This window comes from Cynara cardunculus, assembly GCF_001531365.2.
Source record: "Cynara cardunculus var. scolymus isolate 2C chromosome LG 10, CcrdV1, whole genome shotgun sequence".
NCBI classification, from domain to species: domain Eukaryota; kingdom Viridiplantae; phylum Streptophyta; class Magnoliopsida; order Asterales; family Asteraceae; genus Cynara; species Cynara cardunculus.
Window position 1 is genome coordinate 4803118 of NC_037537.1, and position 23218 is coordinate 4826335.

At 36.1% G+C, this 23218-nt stretch overlaps 1 protein-coding gene across 1 annotated transcript; it reads left to right on the forward strand.

Moving 5' to 3' along the window:
- The first annotated feature begins 748 nt into the window (after positions 1-748).
- On the forward strand, positions 749-22003 carry LOC112519741 (integrin-linked protein kinase 1-like). The gene is made up of 12 exons (XM_025127988.1): positions 749-1133; positions 3243-3317; positions 3479-3574; positions 5258-5343; positions 5429-5549; positions 9507-9586; positions 16031-16093; positions 16233-16351; positions 16677-16762; positions 19136-19257; positions 21468-21579; positions 21792-22003. Exons 1-12 carry the CDS (start codon positions 804-806, stop codon positions 21879-21881), a joined length of 1380 nt encoding a protein of 459 aa, XP_024983756.1. The 5' UTR covers positions 749-803; the 3' UTR covers positions 21882-22003.
- The last annotated feature ends 1215 nt before the right edge of the window (positions 22004-23218 follow it).

Below are 23218 nucleotides of genomic sequence, written 5' to 3' on the forward strand. Positions count from 1 at the left end.
AAAATAAATAATTATTATCTTTATAAAAAAATTATATTATTAAATCAAATATAAATTAYTTCGTTATTGTACATAAATTAAATTATAAAAAATTGAATTAAAAAATTACACAAAAGAATGAGGAATTTCAAATGGATAATTTGATACTAATAACGATATATTTTTGTCAAATTTTTATGATATTTTCAAAAATATATTTTATTCAAAAATAAAAACATCATCGCTTTTTCAAAATCAAATAAAGTCATATTATAACATCGACTGAGATAAAGAATAAAATAAAATATAAAAATCACGATGTATATCGCTGCATTACACGAGTACGTTTCCAGTAATTATATAAGATACATTTATTTGTTATAATTGAATAACTTATGATACCAAACTATTATACATCTTATTAATAAAATTACATACATTTATTTAATATAACTGAATGACTTACATGACCAAACTCTAATAGGCCATATTAATAAAATTACATATATTTGTTTCGTAAAATTAGTTAATTGTTTGAGAGAGACATATTCAACGACTTATACTCACATTTGAGAATTGATAAAAATTTAAAACTGACAAATTTCCAGTTGTTTCTGTAATCACGCATACGATAATGACACCTACTGTCTTAAGAAATCAATACGACAATCGTCCATTTTTCACTTCCCTTCCGCAAATCGACAACTGCCAGCCTCACAGAGACCAGCTTGTGACCTTCAAAATTTTTCTTTCTTGAATTCAACTGACAAGTAGTAGGGTGTACAATCACTAGTTTACTTCAGTTTTTGTTGAGTTTAGGGTAAATGGAGTCAATGCCAAATGTAAGGTTTATGTTGGGGAGACAGTCGTCAATGGCGACTGATCGGGTTTCGGGTTCGGATTCGGATTCGGAACATGAAGAGGTTAATAGGGCGGAGGCGATTGATCCCAGGTTAAGGTTGATGTTTTTTTCGAGCGAAGGTGATTTGGAAGGGATCAAGGAGCTTTTGACTTCAGGAACTGATGTAAACTTTAAAGATATTGATAATCGGACGGCGTTGCATGTGGCGGCTTGCCAAGGGTTTAGCAATGTTGCTGAGTTGCTGCTAGAACGAGGTGCAGAGGTTGATCCCAGAGATCGGTGGGGTAGCACGGTAAGATTTTCTATTTCTTTTCTACATTTTGTTATTCTTACTGATCGTTTTTTGGTTGCATTTGTGATGAGAATGTACTCGCGATTAGTTTTGTTGGGTCTGGATTCATGGGACGATCGCTTGATACCTACCTATAACAAATTCTGATACAAAAAAACATTATTATTAGTTATGTTTAAGCAGCATAGATATTTGGTACTTCTAACCAAGAACATAGTCAATTTTGTTTTAGTTTGAATTAAATTGGGTAACATAAACATGATAGGATAATAATTGCACGAAGGCAGCCAGATGCTGGCTAACATTCTGCATTGGTAGGAAAGTAAGGAAGGAGGTCCGAAGTAGCTGTAACCCTCGATATCTGCCTTTACAAAGGTGCTAATATGAGAAAGGACTATCTTTATTCGACTTTATAGTTATATCTTACTAAGTAAGAATGCAAGATTCATTCGTAAAGGCATCTACTTAATTTTTTGTAGCTAACACGCGTTTAGTTATTGAACATTAACTAGAATGCAGTATTTGTTTGCAAGTTCAACGTGGCTTCACCAAATCAGTCATTAACTTAAATGTTGATGCCATTGACTTTTCCAACATCAACTTAAATGTTGACAAATAAAGTAGATGCCACTGAATTATTCAACAAGGAAATTAATTAGAATGATGTACTTGTTGGCAAGTTTGATTTGGTGAAGCCACTTATTGATCCCATTGTCATGGATCACTTGTCTCCGGCTCCCTTCTTCCCGTTTATGCTATCTACAGATCCCCACCCCTGTTCTCTTATCCTAATCCTGTGTCTCCGATAACTCCTACCAGAAGTAATGTCCTTGGAAATGCCTAAAGCTGCCATGTCTAGTTTCAGTTGATCATTCCATGACCTCCTCCGCATACCTCTCCTTCTGGCCCCCTTGACTGTGACACACTCTATCCTTTTCACTAGAGCCGCCGTATGTCTCCTACGAACGTGACCAGACCACCACAATCTTCCAAACAAACTGTCAAACAATATTCCAACATTAATTATATTATTAAAATAATCAATGCGTTTAATGCCCAACAAACTTCCGAACAAAATGTTTATTAGAATGGTAATTATATGTGCTAATAGTGACATGCTTCAAGAGGATCTTGTCGATCACTTTTGCAAGATATGTGGTGGCCAATAGTGCTATACTTTAAGTTATGGTGTATCTCAAGTTGTGCTCTCTTATTAATCGCTTGTTTTATTTGTAAGTGTCAAACATTTTGTGAAAGTGCTATATACCATTGGTGTTACATTGCTTATTGCTACTTTTGGTGTCACAAAACCAAATATATAGAACACTAACTTCGTCCCTAGTGAATCAAGTGAAGCAGAAAAGTATAGAACCACTGCGGATTAAATGGTACCTTTTAATAAATAAAGATGAAGGTAATACCTGTTTGCTTTATTTTTTTGGTGGGTTTGAGGAGTTTTATTTTGGTGGAAAGAACAAAAAAATAATTAATATATTTCTCTCTCCTTTAACATTTAATTATGCAGATTTCTTCAAATTTGGAAACTAAAATAAACTTTTTATCTTGGTGTTATTTTAATCGTCTTGACAAAAACTTTCTAACGGTATATTTTGTTATAAAAAATATTTGTTTTATTATAATTTAATAAATTACATAAATTAATCAAAATATATAAGATATATAAACAACTCATTAGGAGTAAATTGGTCATTTTTCTGTCCTGTCCAGTTCTGTCTTACCAAATGCTGAACCGCTGTTGGGTCCTGTTCTGTCCAGTCCTGTATGGTCCTGTCCTCCCTGTATACCAAACGCACCTGTAGTAGCATCTATTGTTATTGTTGGCCATCTTATATTGATTAGGGACTATTAATTCTCCATATTCTAGATTAGGAACTGCTAGCATGCCATTTAAGGATCCATGTTTTTCAGTATTATAAGATATATGTTAGCAACTATGAATGGATTGTTTCAGAACAACTTATACTTGATTCTCTTTCTCTCATTTGCTGTCTTCATTTCAAGCTTTACCTTGTTTCTCATTGACGAGTTATGCTCTTCTTCAATTTCCTTCTTTTTCTTGTTATTCAAAATCTGATGTTGCTTTAACAGCCTCTTGCAGATGCAATCTATTATAAGAACCATGATGTTGTCAAACTTTTGGAGAAACATGGTGCCAAACCTCTGGCAAGTTCTTATGCTATATGCATGATATAAACTCCTTTCTGTTTGTTATATATTACTTCTCTCTTTCCCTGGTCCTATGAGTTACAAATTTTCTATTTTTATTTCTAGGGATTCTTCTAAAGTTAAGCTTTATGTTTTCTCTTGATGGAATATATGCTTAGATGGCTCCAATGCATGTACAAAATGCCCGTGAAGTCCCAGAATATGAAATTGAGCCAAAAGAATTTGATTTCACAAATAGCATCGATATCACCAAGGTAAGTGACCTGCAATTCTGTTAAAATTAATTTATGTTTCTCTCTCTATATACATATTTTCAGTATTTAAATGCTGCTTCCAGTGTATATTCAGAACGTTATGAACCAATTTCACTTGTCCAGTTCTTTCCTCTATGGCACCTTTCATAATTCGATGTACTACTTTGTTCTTGATGCGATTCATGACGCACATCAAGCATATGCAACAGAAAGTTACCTCTTTTGCAAATTTGTGGTGGTTGGCTACATTTACAAATTTTTGAAGCGAACATATTCGCGAGAAGGTTGGGGTGGCTGAGGAAATTTTTAGATAAACACAAGTGTTTGGCGGTTTGGTGATCTCCAGCATATACCTTGGGAGGCACTTGTGAGAGAGAGGGGGAGGTGGGGATAGGGAGCAAGATTCGTGGTTTGGTTAGGAAAGGGAGAGATGGGTATTAGATTGAATTTTTTTGAATTGATCTCTCACCTTGTTGCACGTTCATCTTACACATAAAATCCTGTATAAGTGACAAATTTATACACAAATGGTTGTTTATGTGTGTTATCATCTAATTGATCATTAATTTTTGATTCTTTGAATACTTTATCTTAGGATGCATGCTCTTTTCTCTGGTTAGGTCTCACCTTGTTTCACATGCATCTAATGTTAAATCCTTGAACTCCTAAGTAGAACTCCAGGATGATTTTAGTTTTCCTATTGAAAAATTGACGTGATAGCGAGAGAGGAAATGCTAAGATTGGTAGATTGGCCTTTTTTGTCCATCAGCAGTGTAGCACTTATAACAGAATGGAACACACCCTGGAGACTCTTTATGTGACATAAGTAAGGAAAATATCATCTTTGCCATGTAGTTGACACATGAAAATGATAATATACTAAATTGTTCACCCCTGGGCATTAGTTGTCAGAAATGTTAACCTGTAGTTGAGGTAAGTGACAAGTTGATGCAGCATTTAAGAATGAAAATTACAGATCACCACGTTGATTTTGTGAACACCCGTGGATAACCTCTTCTAGGATTCGTTGATTCGACAAATACCGAATCCTAGGCTTCAAAAGTCGAATTCACAAGAACTCAAAATTTGGGAAGAAAAAAAAATTAAAGTTTGTCAAATTCAAGTGTGACCATCCAGTTTTCATACGAAGCATATAAATAGAAGGCCCAAAACAAAACGGGCCTGAAAAGGATTATGGGCCAAAGGCAAAGAGCCCAACGAAAATGCCAAAATTAAGTAAAAGAACACTAAAATGTCTAAAATGCATGCTTAAACAGCGTTTTCGGGGTTCAAAAGTCCGTTAGGCCCCTTTGGGTCTAACCACGGCATGCTCCTAGGTCTAGGCTTCGAATCAACTGGTCGTGGGCCTGAAACGGACACCTGGAGCGAGAGTTATGGCTTTCTAAGCGCGGCCCTGTTTGGTAGCCCAATCATGGGCCTCCAAGAACATTAGGGCCCGGTCCTCCATGCCCAATCCTGCATCACAAGTTTTGTTGCTAGTCTTGTAAAAGGCCCCTAGACCATTACTTCTAAATATTTTGGTCCATGGTAGTATCAGAACTAGGAAAGTTTCAAAATGCTCGCAACATTCGGCACAGTTCGGCTCATCATGCTGTTGTGAAGATTGGTATCTAATCATGTCATATTATTTTCTTATGTTTATATTCTATCAAATGTTTCCAGGGAACCTTTATCATGGCTTCTTGGCGTGGAACACAAGTTGCAGTTAAGAAGCTCGGAGATGAAGTTTTTACTGATGAAGAGAAAGTGTGGGTTAATCATTAACCAACATGATTTGATTTTTCATCTTTCTAATATGTTAGTTGCATCTATTTATCTTTGGGTTCTAAACAGGAGGGCTTTTAGGGATGAGCTTGAGTTGCTTCAAAAAGTACGACACCCAAATGTGGTTCAATTCCTAGGTGCTGTAACTCAGAGTAGTCCGATGATGATTGTGACCGAATACTTGCCAAAGGTGCTTTTCATGAACTATGACCTTTAGTTTTCCGTTTAATTTTGTCTAAATTACTTGTTACTTTAAAACTGTTCTATATTATTGCATGCAGTTTTATAGACATACATGATGTTTTACTAGTATTTAATTTTTGTCTGACTGTTGATTTATATGACTACTCTCTATGTTCGTGTTTTCTATTGATAGTACAATGTACTTTTTGGGCATAATCTTTTCCATGGTATGAGATCCAGAAGCTTGTGGTAGTAAATTCTAGCCCTAAAGATCCTCACAGCAGCCACTTGCTGCAGCGCCCCCGCCTGTTACTATAGAAACGTGATGTTTGATCCAGCAGTAAGTTGATCAGGTTTGTTGACAGCCTTCTTGGCCTTGCCTAGCCTAGATGATTATTAGGAACTCCAGTCATTTGTATCTGGACATCATGCTGTTGCTGTAGTAGGCATCGTGTCTGTTTTACACTACCTGCTTCTAGTTTGCTTAGATAGCCTGGTCACGGGTCATTTCTGGACGTGTCAACTTAGATAGGGCTTCAATCTGAGTCTTTTCTCCCTATTTCACCTCTTAGAAAGAAAAGAACTTAAAAAATCAAAATACTTGATCACATTTGCTTGCTATTATTCTGTCTATATAAGATACTTGTTTTGCTTTTTCATTTGATTTGTTTGTTACAGTGGTTGCTTGGTTGATTATTTTCTTACCTCCTTTCTTTACCTTGAAGTGTGTGTTTTCTTGGTACTATTTCTGCTGGTTGGTTCTGGTATCATTCACTAGTTCTCTTGTTTAAAGTTGTAATTTCTAGTTCTGTGTTTCCGTCCTTCCAACCGTCTTGAGTGGTTGATAAGCAAAGGAACCAGGGTTCGGGATATTTTATTTTTGGCTGGTGAAATTTGATAGCTTTCTGCTTTGAGCCCTTCTGATTCTTATAGTTTAACATATCTTTAATTTTTTTGACTCTTGGAGTTTGATCACTTTTGCTTTGGTGCATATAGTTTTGACATTTTTTTTGTTTTGACCCAATGATGTGATATTTTCCTGTTTAGATCCTTCATTTTGGTCCATAAGGTTTGATTTAGTTTGACCCTCCACTTTTCTGGTTCATTTTGTCTTTTTGGTTTATAAAACAGTCAGCGTTTATTATCAAATAAAATACATGGTTATATTGGATATATATGATGGGCATATGGACTCGGTAAAAGACAATAAAAAGTAACCCTATTTAATGGCAATTCAACAGCCAAAGCAGCAGATATGGCGATGCAGTAGTTCTAATGGCAATGCCAAAGGCTGGAATAGCTTAAGTTTAGTTTTTTGTGAATTTGTGGCACTGAATAGTCATCAACCCCCTTTATGGTGGCCAATGGTGGTGGGCTGGTGGATCCCAATCTCTAGGAATTACTGCAGCTCTTGGCTAATATGGAATGTTCAGGGTTAGCCATTTGGATCTATGGCTGTGGCTGACACATGAAATATTGTAGCTGTATTGCTGTGCTTATTATTGAATATAAACCATGATTACACAGGGATACATGGTGGGCGTATGGGAAAAAGCAAGGCAAGAGAATTGGAAATAACCCTACTAAGTGACTATTTAACAATGATACCGAAGACATAATGGAACTACTATGATTACAAGTAATAGTCTATGTCTATGAGTTGTTATAGGCACTACTAAGGGTTTTGCTATTCATGAGGAGTTTTTCTTATACAGTATTTGTCAACATGCGTAGTATATACATCTCATTGGAGGCCATTGTAGATGGCATTATACCCCTTCTAATTTTTCATTTTTTTCTTATATTTATTTGGATTTTGGGGACAACAAATATCTATCGGAATCTATTTGAATTTTTTGTATCAAAGATGCAGTCATTGATTCTCCCGAGAGGCAAGGTATTTGGCGCTTTTATAAAATATCCGCTATTCTTCTCTAAGAAAATGTTCCATACTAATGGATTCGGATCCATAACATGGGTTCATAGGATTTTGGTTCACACGACTTGTTGCAGCAAAGGCTTGAAAAATATGATTGATAGAACAAGATAATATATAGGAAACTCAAAATTTTAAATCATGGATGATTTTTACCCTTTTTATTGTATCCTTAAACAGAAGAAGTCTCTATTTGTTTGAGCTCAAGGAGGAGTTTAATCTGATTTGTATTCTCGTTCTTCTTGGGAGTTTACTATTTTGCTTGCTACTATTAACTACAAGAAAAAGGGATTTTAGAGATGGACTTGGAAGTCTATCTAAAGACACATTTCAGAGAAGGAATTAGGCGACAAAGCTGAAAAATGTGACTGAAGCTATGGGCACTTTCAGAGAAGGATGTTGAGTCAAATTATACGCTAGCAAAAACTTCCCTTAGAGTCGAACCAAGGGCTTTAAGAACAATTTTTTCAAGTGTCTCTAAAGGGTAAAGTCTTTAAAAGAATATTGAATAGAGGGTTTTAGTAACACTTGCGAAGTGTAACTACAAGGCTAAGTGTATCTTCAAGCAGTTGAACATGTTGCATTAGCTTTCAGAAATAAAATCGTCATTCAGTTTGGTAAATCAACGACTTTCAGTATTGGTCATGTTTGGTAATGCTTTATTTTCTATTCATACTGTTTGCTATTTAAATCGAAATTGGAAGAACTTTAATTTTTGTTTGTGGTGAAATAGAAGTTGTTAGCGTTAATGGATCCCTTGCACCAAAAACGTAATGTTCTTGTAGTCTAGTAAATGATGCTTGTTTTGTTGAACCATCTTCTATTATTGTTGTTATCCATACAACATTGTTCCATATAGTTAGTTTTACAAATATTGTAATCTTACACCTATCGTTCTTGGGATGTGATCTTACACAATGATTTTTGCTAAGTTGAATTCTTTCAACAAATATTGGTGTAAGATCACAATATCTATAAACAAACCGCCTGGATTCTAATTACAGTTTTCATTTATAAATCTGAATTATTTTAAAAAAATCTTAGCCTTTTAGATATGCTTAGCAAGTGTTAATAAAACCCTTTATTCAATTTTACTTTTTAAAAAGATTTTACTTTTTAGAGACGCTTTGATATTGAATCCCTTGGTTTGACTTTTAGTGACTTTTGGGAGTGTATAATTTGACTCAAAATCCTTCTTTGAAAGTCAATTTTTTCACTTTCGTCCCCTAATTCTTTCTCTGAAATGTATCTTTAGACACACTTCCTTATCCTTCTCTAAAACCCCTTTTCTTGTAACCTGTCATCTTCTACTTATTCCATCGTCAAAATAGTTGATGTCTCTACCATTCTGGTCGTGAAATATGCCTATTGTTATAATAGTCTCTATCATTATGTCCATTGTACCTTTCTAATGGCACTTGAAATTGTAGGGTGTCAGCTGGTAGTTTATGCATTTGTACCTTTCTAATGGCACTTGTGCATCTTTCTATCTAAGAGTTTGTCTGAATGAAGAGAGTTGAGACTCCTTTGTATACGTTGTATTGTGTTCTCTTTGGGAAGAGTCTTGTAACTTAAGGAGATTCGTGACAGCATGTACCTTTCTGGTTTGGAATCTTGGTGAGAGTAGGGCGTATGGACTTGGAGCATTGTTTATGAGATTCATGGAAATCTATAGCAATGGCGCGGCTGCGATGTACATCTTAATGAACCATACATTGTCTTTCAAAATATGATGGTGGATTATCAAACTTTTTCTTGAGAAGTAGGTGGAACTTCTTGCGAGACTTTTAGTTCGTCAAATTTGGGGTTGACATCCGTATTTGACTTGACAATGGGTGTTAGACACATAAGGCATTTTATTGGCTTCAATTATATGTTTAGGCAGGTGAACTTATGGGTACCAGGCTGGTTGTATGTCCTTGTTTCTATGAAAAATGTCATATATTTTTTGGGCTTCTCTTTTACATGATATATGATGTGTATGTGTGTATGCATATTGGTTGATTTATATATTTGCATATATTGCAGGGTGATCTTCGTGCCCTTTTAAAGAGAAAAGGGGCACTGAAGCCGGCAACAGCTCTGAGATTTGCGAGAGATATCGCAAGGTACTTCAGTACTTGCCCTTCCCGATATTGACCAATAAAGATGCTAATTAGGTTGTCTTGCTAGTTATACTTCTGAGTCCATATGTTGATTGTCATTTGTTATTTTAATATCAATATAAATTATTTAATGCTTTTTATGGTACCAAGACACTTCTAAACATTGAAATACAAATTCTTTTTCGTGTCATGAAAAATTGTTTCAACATTTTTTTTTTGGTAAGAAATGCCTTCAATCATGTTATAGTTGCATGTATTAGTTTGGGACTATGTCTATTGATAACAAGACATATTCACGATTGATATTGTTGTTGATTGATTGATGTCATAACATTTTCACAATGTCACCTTATGGGAAACGTTTATTCGTAAATTTATATGTTAGTGAGAGATGATTCTTCACACTGGGAGCAGTAAAACCCTTGAGAATTTGGGGCTTCTCCATGATAAAGACTCTGATGCTGAGGTTAGGTGGTCTATGATGACAATTGGTGTATGCTCTTATTTTTTGAATGGATGAAAAGTATAGAAAATAAATATCTATAAGAGAGACTTGAGGAGGCATCAATGAGAATTGAGAACTCTCAACTTGTACATATAGAATATAGTCCGACACTTTCATGTCTTTTTGGTGAAAAAAAATCTCGTGTGAATTTTTTGTACATGGGTCATACTGTGAAATTGGTACATACACAGATGGTTTCAATATGGAAAAGAACACGAATGATTACAGGTAGGTTTTTAGCTTTTAAGAGGCTAAATTTCTCCCAAGGCTTTCGCCCCAAACAACACGCTAAATTGATCGATACCTTTTCGCATTTCCGCTTCTTATTTATATTAAAGTACCCTTACTGGTACTAAACGACTTCCTACCTCTTGCTTCACTTGTACTATGGCATAAAACCGACCTATCATGTTTGACTATATGACCACACTAACCCAGGGTATAACAATACCCACCCCTAAGCTCTCATCTTGTACTCAAGGCAGGAAAAAATGAAATCTTTGATTCAAATGCTTTACATCAATAACTAATGGTGATGGTGGTGGTGTGATGGTAGTGGTTCTTGATGAGCTTCACTTACCTAGTCTCACCTTGTTGCCAATGATATTAAGGAGTTTGACGACGAGGCTCCCACAAGTCTAGCTAACACAAGTTTGTTTATAGCTCGAGCATGTCATATGAACTACCTTCTACCACAGGTACTACAAGCTGCTAGTTTTTGTCCCTCCCCCGAACCGCTCTCTAATTTCATGGTTCTAGGACCCCGAAGCCTATGATTGAAATCAAAGACACCGCTGCCCTGTACTCCCCCTCCGTGTAAATCTGACCCATCTCTTATTCCTCATATGGTTCTCGATCTTTATCTTGTAACACTAATACATTTATCTCCCTCTTCTTACATTTATGTCCGCGATACTTTCGACTTCGTCATGTAACTAAGTCCTTCTGTCAACCGCTGTTGTAATAAGCTTCGTGAGTATTTGGAATTCACTTGCTTCCCCATTCATCAACCCATTCTCTTTGCTAGAACTCCCCATATCTTTTGTGCTTCGACACCTTGACAATGTGCCTTCCCGACCGTCTCGCACTCCTACTACCACCTATCACTTTATTTTTTATTTTCGTTTTTCTGAGCCATTTCCACAGTGTTACTCAAACCCATTGGAGTTGATAACCCACTTCAACGTAAATTAATGTTTTTAGCCCATTAATGTTCTGACTCAAAACCAGTACCTATGACACCTTCTAACGAGGACCCCAGGGCACAAGTTTATTTGTCTTGTCCATTTGTGACTCATCTTGTTTTACTGCCGACACCTCCTCACAAAGGCTACCTGTTCATCTAAGTTGGCTCAACAACATAACCTTTAATTCCTTCCAACTTGTAATTGGTCTCCGCCTATTCCTTATCGTACCAACGAAGGGCAACTCCCTATTATGTTCTTCATTACTCAATTTGTTCCATCTTCGTAATCCAACAGTCCATATATGTTCCATTGAAGATCAAAATCTCTGGTTTTCTCCGTGAATTTGGCGATTCCTCCTTTTAATGCGGTGTAACCTTAGTCATCGTCTTTCTCATTCTTGATTCTTGGATCTCTGGTAATAGCTCCATTTCCTTCATTACAACTTGTAAGTCTTCCTTTAGGGAATTGACTTTAGCATGCATCGAACCGGACTGTCCTTTCCAAATCGTCAACTTGATGAAACGTTCCTCATCGTCCCGTAAATCGTAGTGCACCGATACCAATTGATACACACCAGACAATTAACAGTGAAATTTGTTAAGAGACAGATGATTTCAATGGAATTATAAAAAAAAAACACATGATTACAAGTACTAGATCTCTCCCAAGGCATTCACTGAATACAACACACGAACTGATTGATAACTTTTCCCCCTTCCCACCCCTTATGTATATTATAGTACTACAACTAATACTAACCGACTTCCTTCCTCTTGATTCACTTGTACTATGGTATAAAAACTTCCACCCCAGCCTACTATGTTTGACTATTTGACCACACAAACCCAGCGTATAACAATTGAATGGATGAAAACTATCAATATAATATTTATAAGAGAGACTTTAGGAGGTGTAGATGAGGACTCTTAACTTGTACATATCCGGATAGAGACACTTTCATATCTTTTCAGTGAACAAAATCTTATGTGCATTATGGTACATGGGACTGGGGTGTGTGTCTTGACTCTTGACGTGCTAGACATTGTATCTCTATAATACTAGTTGGTAACTCATTCAAATATACATTTGTCAACATTATTACCTTTCAAGTAATAAAATGGTAAGACCAAGTATCGAGTTACACATAGATAGGTATCTTAAGTTGCAAGATCTCAAGATGAAAAGACTAACTTCAGATGGTGAATTTGAAGAAATTGTTTAGATTGATGATGTTAACAGCTATTGATGATTAACAAAATATAAAAAGAAGCAAGGGTGTAAGATTCGGATGAGATAAAAACACAATTTATAGCAGACAATTGCCGTAGCATTTGCTACAGCGCAATGCTTCAAAAATAATAGTTATGACCATCTACTTTGAGGATACCCTCTTGAGCCTTTACGAAACACAATAAACCTACCATTTAGGTCTCCTAATCTCTATGTAAGATAGAAACTTTAGGTAAAACATATTTTGTTTCCAGAAGTACATGGAACAACAAATCTCTTTGTTTAAAGTAACTCTCTGAAGTCTACTTCCGAAGTCATTCAAGATGATGTGTTCTAAGTGGCTTATCTCTAAGGGGCTGTTTGGTAGGCTCTTAATGGTTACATTAAGAGCCAATCGCTGAATCGGTAAGAGGTTGCAAGTGTTTGGCAAAAAAAAAACCACCTCTTAATGGTTACAAACACCTCTTAACCATTTTGCATCTGGTACCTCACTCAACCATTCAGATCCTACTTTTTCCAATTTTACCCCCTTCCTCGTCGCTCACAGCTCCTCCCCCACCCTCTCCTTCCTCTCGTCGCCGGTTACCCTTCCCCCCATCTCCATCGCCGGCGACCTTCCACAGCTTCCATCGCCGGCGACCGTCCACAGCTTCCGTCGCCTTCACTGAGTTCACGTCGCCTTCCCAGCTTCCACCATCTCCGTCCCCGTCTTCGGTTGTCGCTCGACCGATGATAGCCTGTGAGACTCCACAGCTTCCATCGCCGGCGACCTTCCACAGCTTCGATTAGGTTTTCGCCATCGCCCCTCGCCATCGCCGGTCACCTGTTGCCTTCACGAACTCGTCGCTCGACCGATGATAGCCTGTTGCCTTCACGAACTCGTCGCCCCTCGCTTCGATTAGGTTTTCGCCATTTTGGTTAGGGTTTTGGTTTTTTTTGTTTACGATTAATGAAGCAGATTGGCAATCGATGAAGCAGATTTTGGTTAGGGTTTTCGTTCTTGATTCTTGAATCGATGAAGCAGATTGGTTAGGGTTTTCGTTCTTGATTCTTGAATCGATAAAGCAGATTGGTTAATCGGCCCTAACACATTATCCAACTTCAACTTCAAAGAAAATGTGAATGAGGGTTAAAATGGTAATTTACTGTCATTCAGATAACAATTACCAAACAACATTATTTCATTCAGTACTTAACCATTCTGGCCCTCTTAACCATTCTGACCACTTAACCATTCTGCACCAAACCATTCAGCAACTGCCAAACAGCCCCTAAGTCCACTACACTTTAACACTTTGCCAAGTGATCAACTTGTCAAGAAGTATCTTCTTTTCCTTATAAACTCGAATGAAATGGTGGACCATCATTATTGAGAAACAATGTCCACCTTCCTTTGGTTTGTTATCTCACCCTTGTCTTACACCCAAGCCAAAGATTTTAGCTACTCATAGCTGAATGAAATTGCATCATAAAGTAAAAGGAGACATAAATTAAAGACATGAAAGATAAGAATGTAAAGTGTAGCAATGAATGCTGCTGCATTAATGCAAGACAATAATTAAATTCAAGAATGTAAATGCCAAAAGTAATACTTAAATTGGAAGTTTGGAAGAAGATACCAAACTAGAGCTACTGAAATATGAAACTAACTAATCTCCAGCTTTTCAAACTTCGGCCCCACCATCTCTATTTATAGTAGGAGAGAGGGGGGAAGAGCACTTAAAAAAGTACAAAGTTAAGCCAAAAAGTCAAAATAAAAAGTAGACAAGGCATCCTATCAAGATAAAAGTAGTACTAAAACTTGCAGATCTGCAAAGGGCCTTGAAAATGTGAGATTCATCTCACTAAAAGTTGTTTTTAGTGCTTCCCCTTTATTTTCATGTTTTCTGCCTTGTTCTCCAAGTAATCTGCCCAATCCTGCAGCACAGATTCAACACACACAACTTGACCAAAAGATGAAATTAGCACTCCATAGCTTTATTACAGATCAATCACAACTTCAGTTCCGTAAATAACAATGGGAAAAATAAGATAATAAAATATTCAAATTTGGGATATTAAAGGAAAATAAGATAGCTAAAAGTGAAGAAATGACTGTTCAAAAATTGTAGAAAACAATGCATATCATGTCTGCGTACTCATTGGCGGGTGGCTGGGCTGTACTCCTATGAACAAGCGCGTGACTGGGTGTGAATCTGTACACATCATTTGTCCCACAAGTCATGTTTGATGTGGCAACTGCGAACTGCCATGCTCATATCTGTATGGACAGGTTATGCAAGTGGTATCGAGCTACTAATGTTTCCATCTTAGGCTAGCTTAGGCTCCCCAAACTCGATGAAGGGGCTTTTCTCTTTGCCCCTCTATCATACCAGTTGGGTATTTTGAGGTTGGCCCATGAGTAAGACCTTGGGGAGGTTCTTTCATTTACCTGCTGTGATTTTCAAGGGAACATCTCATTTGTCTGGGTTCTCTACTGCACTTGCATGGCAAAGAAGAGTGCTCTTTAGTGAAGCTCTTCTTGAGCTGATGGCATGGAGTTGCTGCTTGTCAGCAGTTGAGAGGCCTCCTTTAGGCTTCTTCTGCCGAACCACCTGGACATACTCCAAGCTGTGCAGGCTTCAGGTGAGGGACACAGTGAGGGCAGAAGCTTTGCATTGACAAATATAGTAATATGCGGCTCCTCCGAGCTGGTGAGGGATGCTGAAGCTTTGCGGGTCATCAAGGCTCAGTAGTAAGTTTCCTGCAAGTATGTAGGTTCATTAGTGTTGAGAGTCAAATCTGTAGGGATGAGGAAATATTGTTATGACATTGCCCCTAGGTAAAGAGGGATCTCTGTGTTCAGATTATTGTTGGATGCTATATTCCAATATTCATGATTGTTCTATTTTCCAACTATCATTTGATTAACAGTTCCTTTGGCATCTGTAGTGTGAAACATTACAGTGTTTGTATACCATATCTCCTTTCTGAAAAGCAATTTTCCTTCACCACTTTTAAATGATACAGAATGACAAAAGAGGGAGAACTGACTGGGAAATCTTTTTTTTTGTTTACTTATCTTAGAACCATGTGTAGATGGTTATCTACATTAATTATGTACTGTTCCATCCTTGCATTATTTGTTTTATTATATCCTTGTAACTTTTTTTTCTCTTATTCTACCTGTTCTATTTGTAAGCATGCAGGGTAGCATTTCTGTAATCACATTTGCAGTCATGAAAATCAGTGTTAATGACTAAATATATTATTTGCAGCATTGTGTTTTTTTTTTGTGATATCTTTTTGGCAAATGAAAATAGAATGTGCATGAAAGGGTATAGTGGTCAGTTTGAATAATTGAATATCCACACAGTATGGTTATCTTTCTCCGCTTAGAACCTTTCTTTTCATCAATACACCAGAAGATTTAAGGTTTCTGGTTTTGTTTATTTTGTGCCTTTTCACTTTTTGAGAACTTAGCTTACTGAGTACTGTATTTTCATAGTGATCAATAAGATGACACTGATTGAGTCAATTTTGCAGGGGAATGAACTACTTGCACGAGAATAAGCCGGAGCCCATTATTCACATGGATCTTGAGCCTTCGTAAGTTCTATTATAAAATTGATCTTCCCTGGATTTTGAATTTCAATGCATGTCTTATAGTAATATCAAGGGAAAAGTAATGCGTTCTTTATCTTCGCCATTACTGTTGATATGCTATTTTATGTGAATAAGAATACAGAAATATTTTGCTGGATGATTCTGGACATCTCAAAGTTGCAGACTTTGGAATCAGCAAACTTCTGAAAGGCACGGGAAAAGTCAAACAGGAAAAACTCATGACCTGTCAAGATACTGCATGTGAGTGCTGTTCTGAAGATGATTTCAAATACCTTTAACAGTATAAAGTAATGCTTACCATGTTACCAAGTCAATTCGTCAGGTTATTTATATGGACTACATTTCAATTTGGTGCACATAATTCATTAGGCTTAGGTGGTTGTATTCTACAAGTACACTTCACTTTGTTCTTCATTGTTGATCTCCCAAGACACGCTTTTCATCATCTGCACAGTACATGGAGGGCAAGAATCAGCTGATGATTTGCAAATATTATCATCCTTCATTTGTGTGGATTTGAGTGATATATGTTCTAGTAATGTTAGAGTTGGATATGTGTTAACAGGTCGATATTTTGCTCCAGAGGTCTTCAGAAATGAAGACTATGATACCAAAGTGGATGTTTTCTCATTTGCTTTAATTTTACAAGAGGTATGGCTTTCTACAACCACATATTCCCTACAAGGTTTAGTTTTTACCTTAGAAATGAATACATCTTTATTAACTTTTGCTTTTTGATTTATAAGTGCATGTTGGTTTTCCAATAGGTTCGTAGTGGCTAGTGCCAAAAGTTGTGCCACATAATGTCCTGAATGAAAGCAAGTTGCTTAGCTTTTGCATGTTGATCATTAATGAAAACTAAAGCAACAACATTCTGTCCTCAATACGAGATCCTCTACAATTGACCTAATTATCGATAATGAATTTCTTTTTGAAGTATATAATATTTATATATGGAAAATAGAACAAATAAACTCACACACTTTTCTCACCTTTGGTGAGGTTTGAACCCTTGACCTCCTAGGCCAAAGGCCAAAGACTCACATACCGCTAGGCCAAAGGCCCTTTGATGATAATAATTTGGTAGTAGCATTGATGTCTAGTGCAGATATATAAGAACCACCAAAATGCATAAACTTGTAGTTCAAATTTCAAACATTATTATTATCTAGGATCTCAAATTAGTTTCCTTATTTCCTTTTGTGGAAATCATATTTTATAATAGAATAGGAATATGTGAATATTTCATTATGGTGTTAAGGTGTCTTCTTTTATGATAATAATCATGAACTTTTTCTTCCAAGAGTTCACACACTTATTTTTTGAATACTTATCTATGTATAATGATAAAAAATTTATGGTAATATTTTTTGATGTGATATATTTCTCATATATTATACGGCCATTTATTTTGATTTACCAAATTTCTACATCTTATCTTTGTTTTTTTTTATCATAGTTTTAACTATTAGTTAAATAATTTTATTGAACTGAATTTTATATTATTTTATAATGTTTGTAAAAGACATCTACAATTCAATTTTGTATTTTGCCATGCTATGTCCCACTGTACCATTTCAATATCGTGGGGTTTTTTGTGACATTTAAATAAATATTGTATGATTTAATGTTTAATGATAATATAAAGAGTTAATAATGATGTTGTAATAATATCATTAAATGTATATGCTTATGCTAGATTACAATCAATATAACTTTAATTTTTGTTACGAATAATCTATGTATTTTGTTATACAAAATAGTATTTTATGAGTACCATATGGATCCTTCAAATTTTGTTATGAACAATCCAGGTATTCTGATTTGCAATATATATGATTAACTTTAAGTTAATAAATGGATTTATATCATTATGTTAGCGCTTTCCAGAGGTGGGATCTCCTACTTCTTTCTATTTGACACGAAAGCGATCGATCTAGCCATGAGCAAGTTGAAGAGCAACCAAAGGGCCTTTGGCCTAGCGGTATCATAGCCCTTGGCCTTCTAGGAGGTCAGGGGTTCAAACCTCACCATAGGTGAGGAGGGTGTGTGAGTTTATTTGTTGCATTTGCCATATATAAATATTATATACTTCAAAAAAAAAAAGCAAGTTGAAGAGCAGATGATTTGGCTGATTATATTTACTTCATAAATTTATATTTTTTATCATTCCAAATTTCTTTTGAGAAATATTATCGAACATGATAATTTCTGCCATTCAAACTACTTATTCCGCCCGCACACAGGACAAACAAAAAATTGTTAATTTATACTAACAACTTAATCATACAAACGCCTTAATCCATAAAGGGCTTAATAGAAGAAGAAAACAAACAGCCCCTAAATGTAATTTTTAATTTGTAATTTATAAATTATGTTTTGTAATTGCCATGACAATTTTTGATTCCTTATTTCCTTATTCTACATGTTCAAAACTTGTAACTTTGTTTTAGGATTTACGCATTTTGCACTGACGGGACCACATTATTTATGTTTTACTTATTCACTTGCTTTTCCTAGCATATGGCGTATGCATCATTTTGATACTGTTTGCTGATTGGTAAAAAAAAGGTGAAATATAAAATTAAATGGGTAAACTGAAATATACTTATTTCATGGCAACTTCTGTAATGCCAATATGTTTTCATGATTCAGTAAAAACAAGATTTCTCCTTTGACTTTGAGTGTCAATCCTAGGGTTTGTGGAACTAATATTAATAAGAAATCCCTTGAGTCCTCAAGACATTTTCTTCTTTTTTGTTATTCGTCTGTAGTACTTGCAGATTTAAGGTGGTTATCAAAATATTTTTGATGTTAAATAAAAGTCGTGTCAATTTGTAATTGTCCATTTGACTTCGAAAGTCAGAGTTCACTCACTTGGAGACATAATGCACATACTGCCTTACCCATTACTCGGTATGATGTTGCTTTCTACACGTGTTATTATGTGATTTTATTGGCATATTTCATTCTGTCATGGCAAGTCTTGATTATCTGCTTTTCTATTTTCTGTTTTTGATGAAGATGATTGAAGGCTGCCTACCATTTTCTGCAAAGCGTGAAAATGATGTTCCTAAAGCATATGCTGCAAAAGAGCGACCTCCTTTTAATGCCCCATCAAAGAAATATGCACATGGTCTTAAAGAGTATGTCACTGGTCTTATTCTTTTTCAAATTCTTATTCCGGCAAGATATGTGCTTTGTTTCTTAAAAGGTGATGCTTCATTGTTGTCAAACGTCCTACTATTGCTGTTCCAAAGAAATAGGGAAATTGTGATAATATTTTGCTTGAAAATATCAATATACGTATTGAGAGTAAATGAGGTTGTGGGTTGATAGAGAAAATAAGAAAATTAAAACAACCCTTCTCAATTTGGTACATCAATAATAGTTGTGCCCAACTTTCTACATACAAAGTCTGTCTAGACATCCTAAATGGTTATTTCCCAATAGGGGCTACGGGTGTTGTGGGTGTAGCCATGACCTGCTTGTGCTGTATATGATGATCCACCTCTATGTATTCCATTTGGTTATGGGGTACTTGTTTGTTAGCAATATGTATGGTTGCTTTGATTATCAAAATCTTGCACAAGAATCCATGTAGGAACTCATAAAAAAAGATGGCCCCAATGAAAGGAAACACTACATCTTGTTTCTTGCTCTTGTAGGATAACAGGTTGCCACCAACAAATACATAGTAGCCTAGCCTGCCTGTGAAAATCTTGTATCTTGCATGGTTCTTCATTCTTAAAGCCTACTAGTTTGCAGTGACCCTGATCAAGATAACATCCTAATGGTCTAGTTGAGAGACAAAACAAATTTGTTGTCCATGTTAATTGAATGTGCAATTTCTGCCAAGCTGGAGCAATATGATTCAACTTTTACGAGTCATGATGATGATGATAGTGGTTTCTAGATTTCTGAAATTAGCTTCACATTCCATGGGTTTGTTCCCAAGTATCACATTAAAAACAAGATGCATACTTTCTCTGGCAAACAAGCATCTCCTTGTCAGATCAATATGCATAATTGCCAGAATGTAACAGTGTTTCTCAAGAACCCAAGAAAAACAATAACTAGTTTTTTACCCTCCCTAGATTGAGAATGAAATCCAAGGTAATTATAAGAAGGTCAAACCCAAAAGCAAGGTAAAGAGGTAAAAACCGGCTGTTCTGGAATATGAATGGTGTCTTTGACACAATCCAGTATGTGAGTATTCATCTGACTTCCCAAATGTGATGTTTGCAAAATGGCTAGGTCTTGATACGGGTCTCCTCTTCTAACAGCTGCACTCTAAGCTGGACATGGCAGAATTGCCTCAAACACAGTTGCATCAACTTCATCTCATCCGAACTTTCTTACCTTATGTATTCTCTAATATATCATCATTTTCAATATGTTGTATGATTACATATCCATCCTAACGTTCACATTTATGGTACACATTTTGTTAACATGTGTGTCACAACCTTTTCCTCCTAAGCCTCAGCAGATCTTACCTCTAGAACATAATTTGTCCAAATAAGGTTTTTGATAACACAATGCTCCCAAAGCTTGTCACCATTTTGTTCACACCACTATTATCCTGTGACTAATAGTATCGTTACTCTCTTCACCCTTTTGTAAACATTGCTTTTTGATCTGGCTGCCGAAATCCATAAAATGAATCTGTTATCCCATAAACTTCCTTGGGTATACATGGAGCATATCCTACAATGTCATCCATATATACTACTAGATGATTGCTCTTCCCTTGTTTGTGTAATGCAAGGCAGAGCATCTATTATTTTTAGAGATACCAAAGTCAAAGGGAATCGATGTGAACATTCTGAATCAAGCTCTGGGTGATTATTAAAGACCCAAGAAAGATCATACCTTTGATGCCTCCTCCTAACACATGTTTGTTATAGTCATTCACTTTAGAAAAAAAAAAATCCTTTCATGTGTCCATGTAATATTGGTTGGTTGTACTAAGCCTTGTTTCCTCCTACAATTTTTTCTGTTCGAGAACATTCTGATTTGAGCTGAGGATGTAAAAGAAGCCAACATTTTACTATTTCAGACTTGAAAACTATATAATTTTGAATTCTAAAGATGAAAATATAGTCTAGGTATTCATATATGAAGCTGTGTAACATGTGAGAAGCTCATAATTGGACACCAATCCTTGATCTGAAAGGTTAAATCTTGATGATGGTATTGTGTTCTCAAGGGAATGAACAGTTTTAAGACTCAATCGGATGTAAAGTTGTGATCTACTCGATAACTCGGGTACCGCTGGGCCAATGTTGATATTAATTTTGTTGATTAGTTTTTGGGAGTTTTTATGTGTCTTGTTTCAACTGTTATGCTACAGGTTGATTATAGAGTGTTGGCATGAAAATCCAGCCAGGAGACCAACATTCAGGCAGATAATCCCTCGGTTGGAATCAATCCACAGTTCCTTAAATCATAAGTGGCGTTGGAAGGTCTCTCTCTTCCCCCCTCCCTCTCCCTTGTTTATGTATGTGTGACGAGCATGAGGGTTAAAGTCCAAACATGTTTAGGAGGGTATTAGTAAAATATACTTGGTGGTTTTTTCAAATCGTGCCCACCATCTACTGTGGCTTATCTAACTTGCAATACATGGTAGAATTCTTAAAATGTTAATGCAAACATCTCATGATCATAGTTGATGCAGGTTCGACCATTGAAGTGCTTTCAGAAAATGGGGTCGTGGAACAGTGAAGGTTCCGGTACAAGTAGCCGTGACCGTTCATCTGGCATCTAGACAAAAATGCAATTCTGTTTCTTTACATGGTTTTATTCGTGTTTTGCTTTCACTGCGTATGAAAACCTTATCTTGTCACCCTTCACTTGTATTCTCTATTCAAAAATTCTCTTGCTAATGGCCACTAAAGCAGTCTGCTGCTTTGAACATTTAGCTACACGAACTATCTGGTCGTTAGGCACCCTCTTTTTTATGTTTAATCCCCTGATGGATTCCAGGAAAAGGAATCCTTGTTGGTTATGGGATCATGTAGGAATTTTTTTGGTAAGAATAGTAGGAACCCACCCAAAACCGTTGGAGGAAGCGTGCCTCTTGATCTGATGATGCTGATGGACGGGTGGCATTTTGGTAATTAAAGGGAACTTGGATGGCAAAGCTTTAGGTGGATACCAAATCTTGAATCCCTACCAGAATCCAACCCATCTCTCTCTCTCTATATATATATCTTATGAGAATGACCTAAATATAAATTAGTCTGTTGGTAATTATAAAAGAAAATATCAATTTTGGTAATTATCAGAAAATATTAATTTTGTTAATCATCCTCTCATCTCTCCGACCTACAAACCTTACTTAAGCCAAACTTATTTCGGTATATACAACTATGATACCCACTTAAGCCAAACTTATTTCGGTATATACCACTTATACCCACTGTATGCATGCTTAAGACACAAAACCACTGTATACACTGTATGCTTAAGACACAAAACCACTGTATACACTGTATGCTTAAGACAAAAAACCACTGTATGCATAAGAATAAGGACCTTCTAAGTAGTAAGACACAATATAGGTAATGATACCCACTGTGATACTGTTTTGAGTATGGGTGGTTGAGACCAAATCTAATCTGGGTTTCAGACCACACATAACCGTTATGATACCATTGGAGGATACCTCCATCAAGATTTGAAGAAAAGAAAGATTTACGTACCGCAATACATTGATGCGTTTGGATCTAGAGTGGTGGTGTGTAGGTGTTGGCTTCGACTATTTTTAGGCTCTCATCACAGCAATTTGTTGAAGATTCATAAGATGAGAGCCTCTTGAAAATGGGTGGGTTTCTGGGAATGTGAACAACTAAACAAAGGAGTACCAGTTAAATTGGTTCAACAAATGTAGGACCATGGGATCTTAAGATGGACTTTCTTTGGTGGATTTCGTGATCTTTGGTGAATTAGAGCTTGCATACAGTGTAGAGTAGCAACTGCTGTTTTTCTGGCTAGAAATCCTCTCACGAGAACCTGCAATTTGACCAATCCTTTTCGAGCTCTTCAAGTAAAATTATGAATATTTTATCCTTCAACTTGAAACCTCCGATCACATAAAATTAT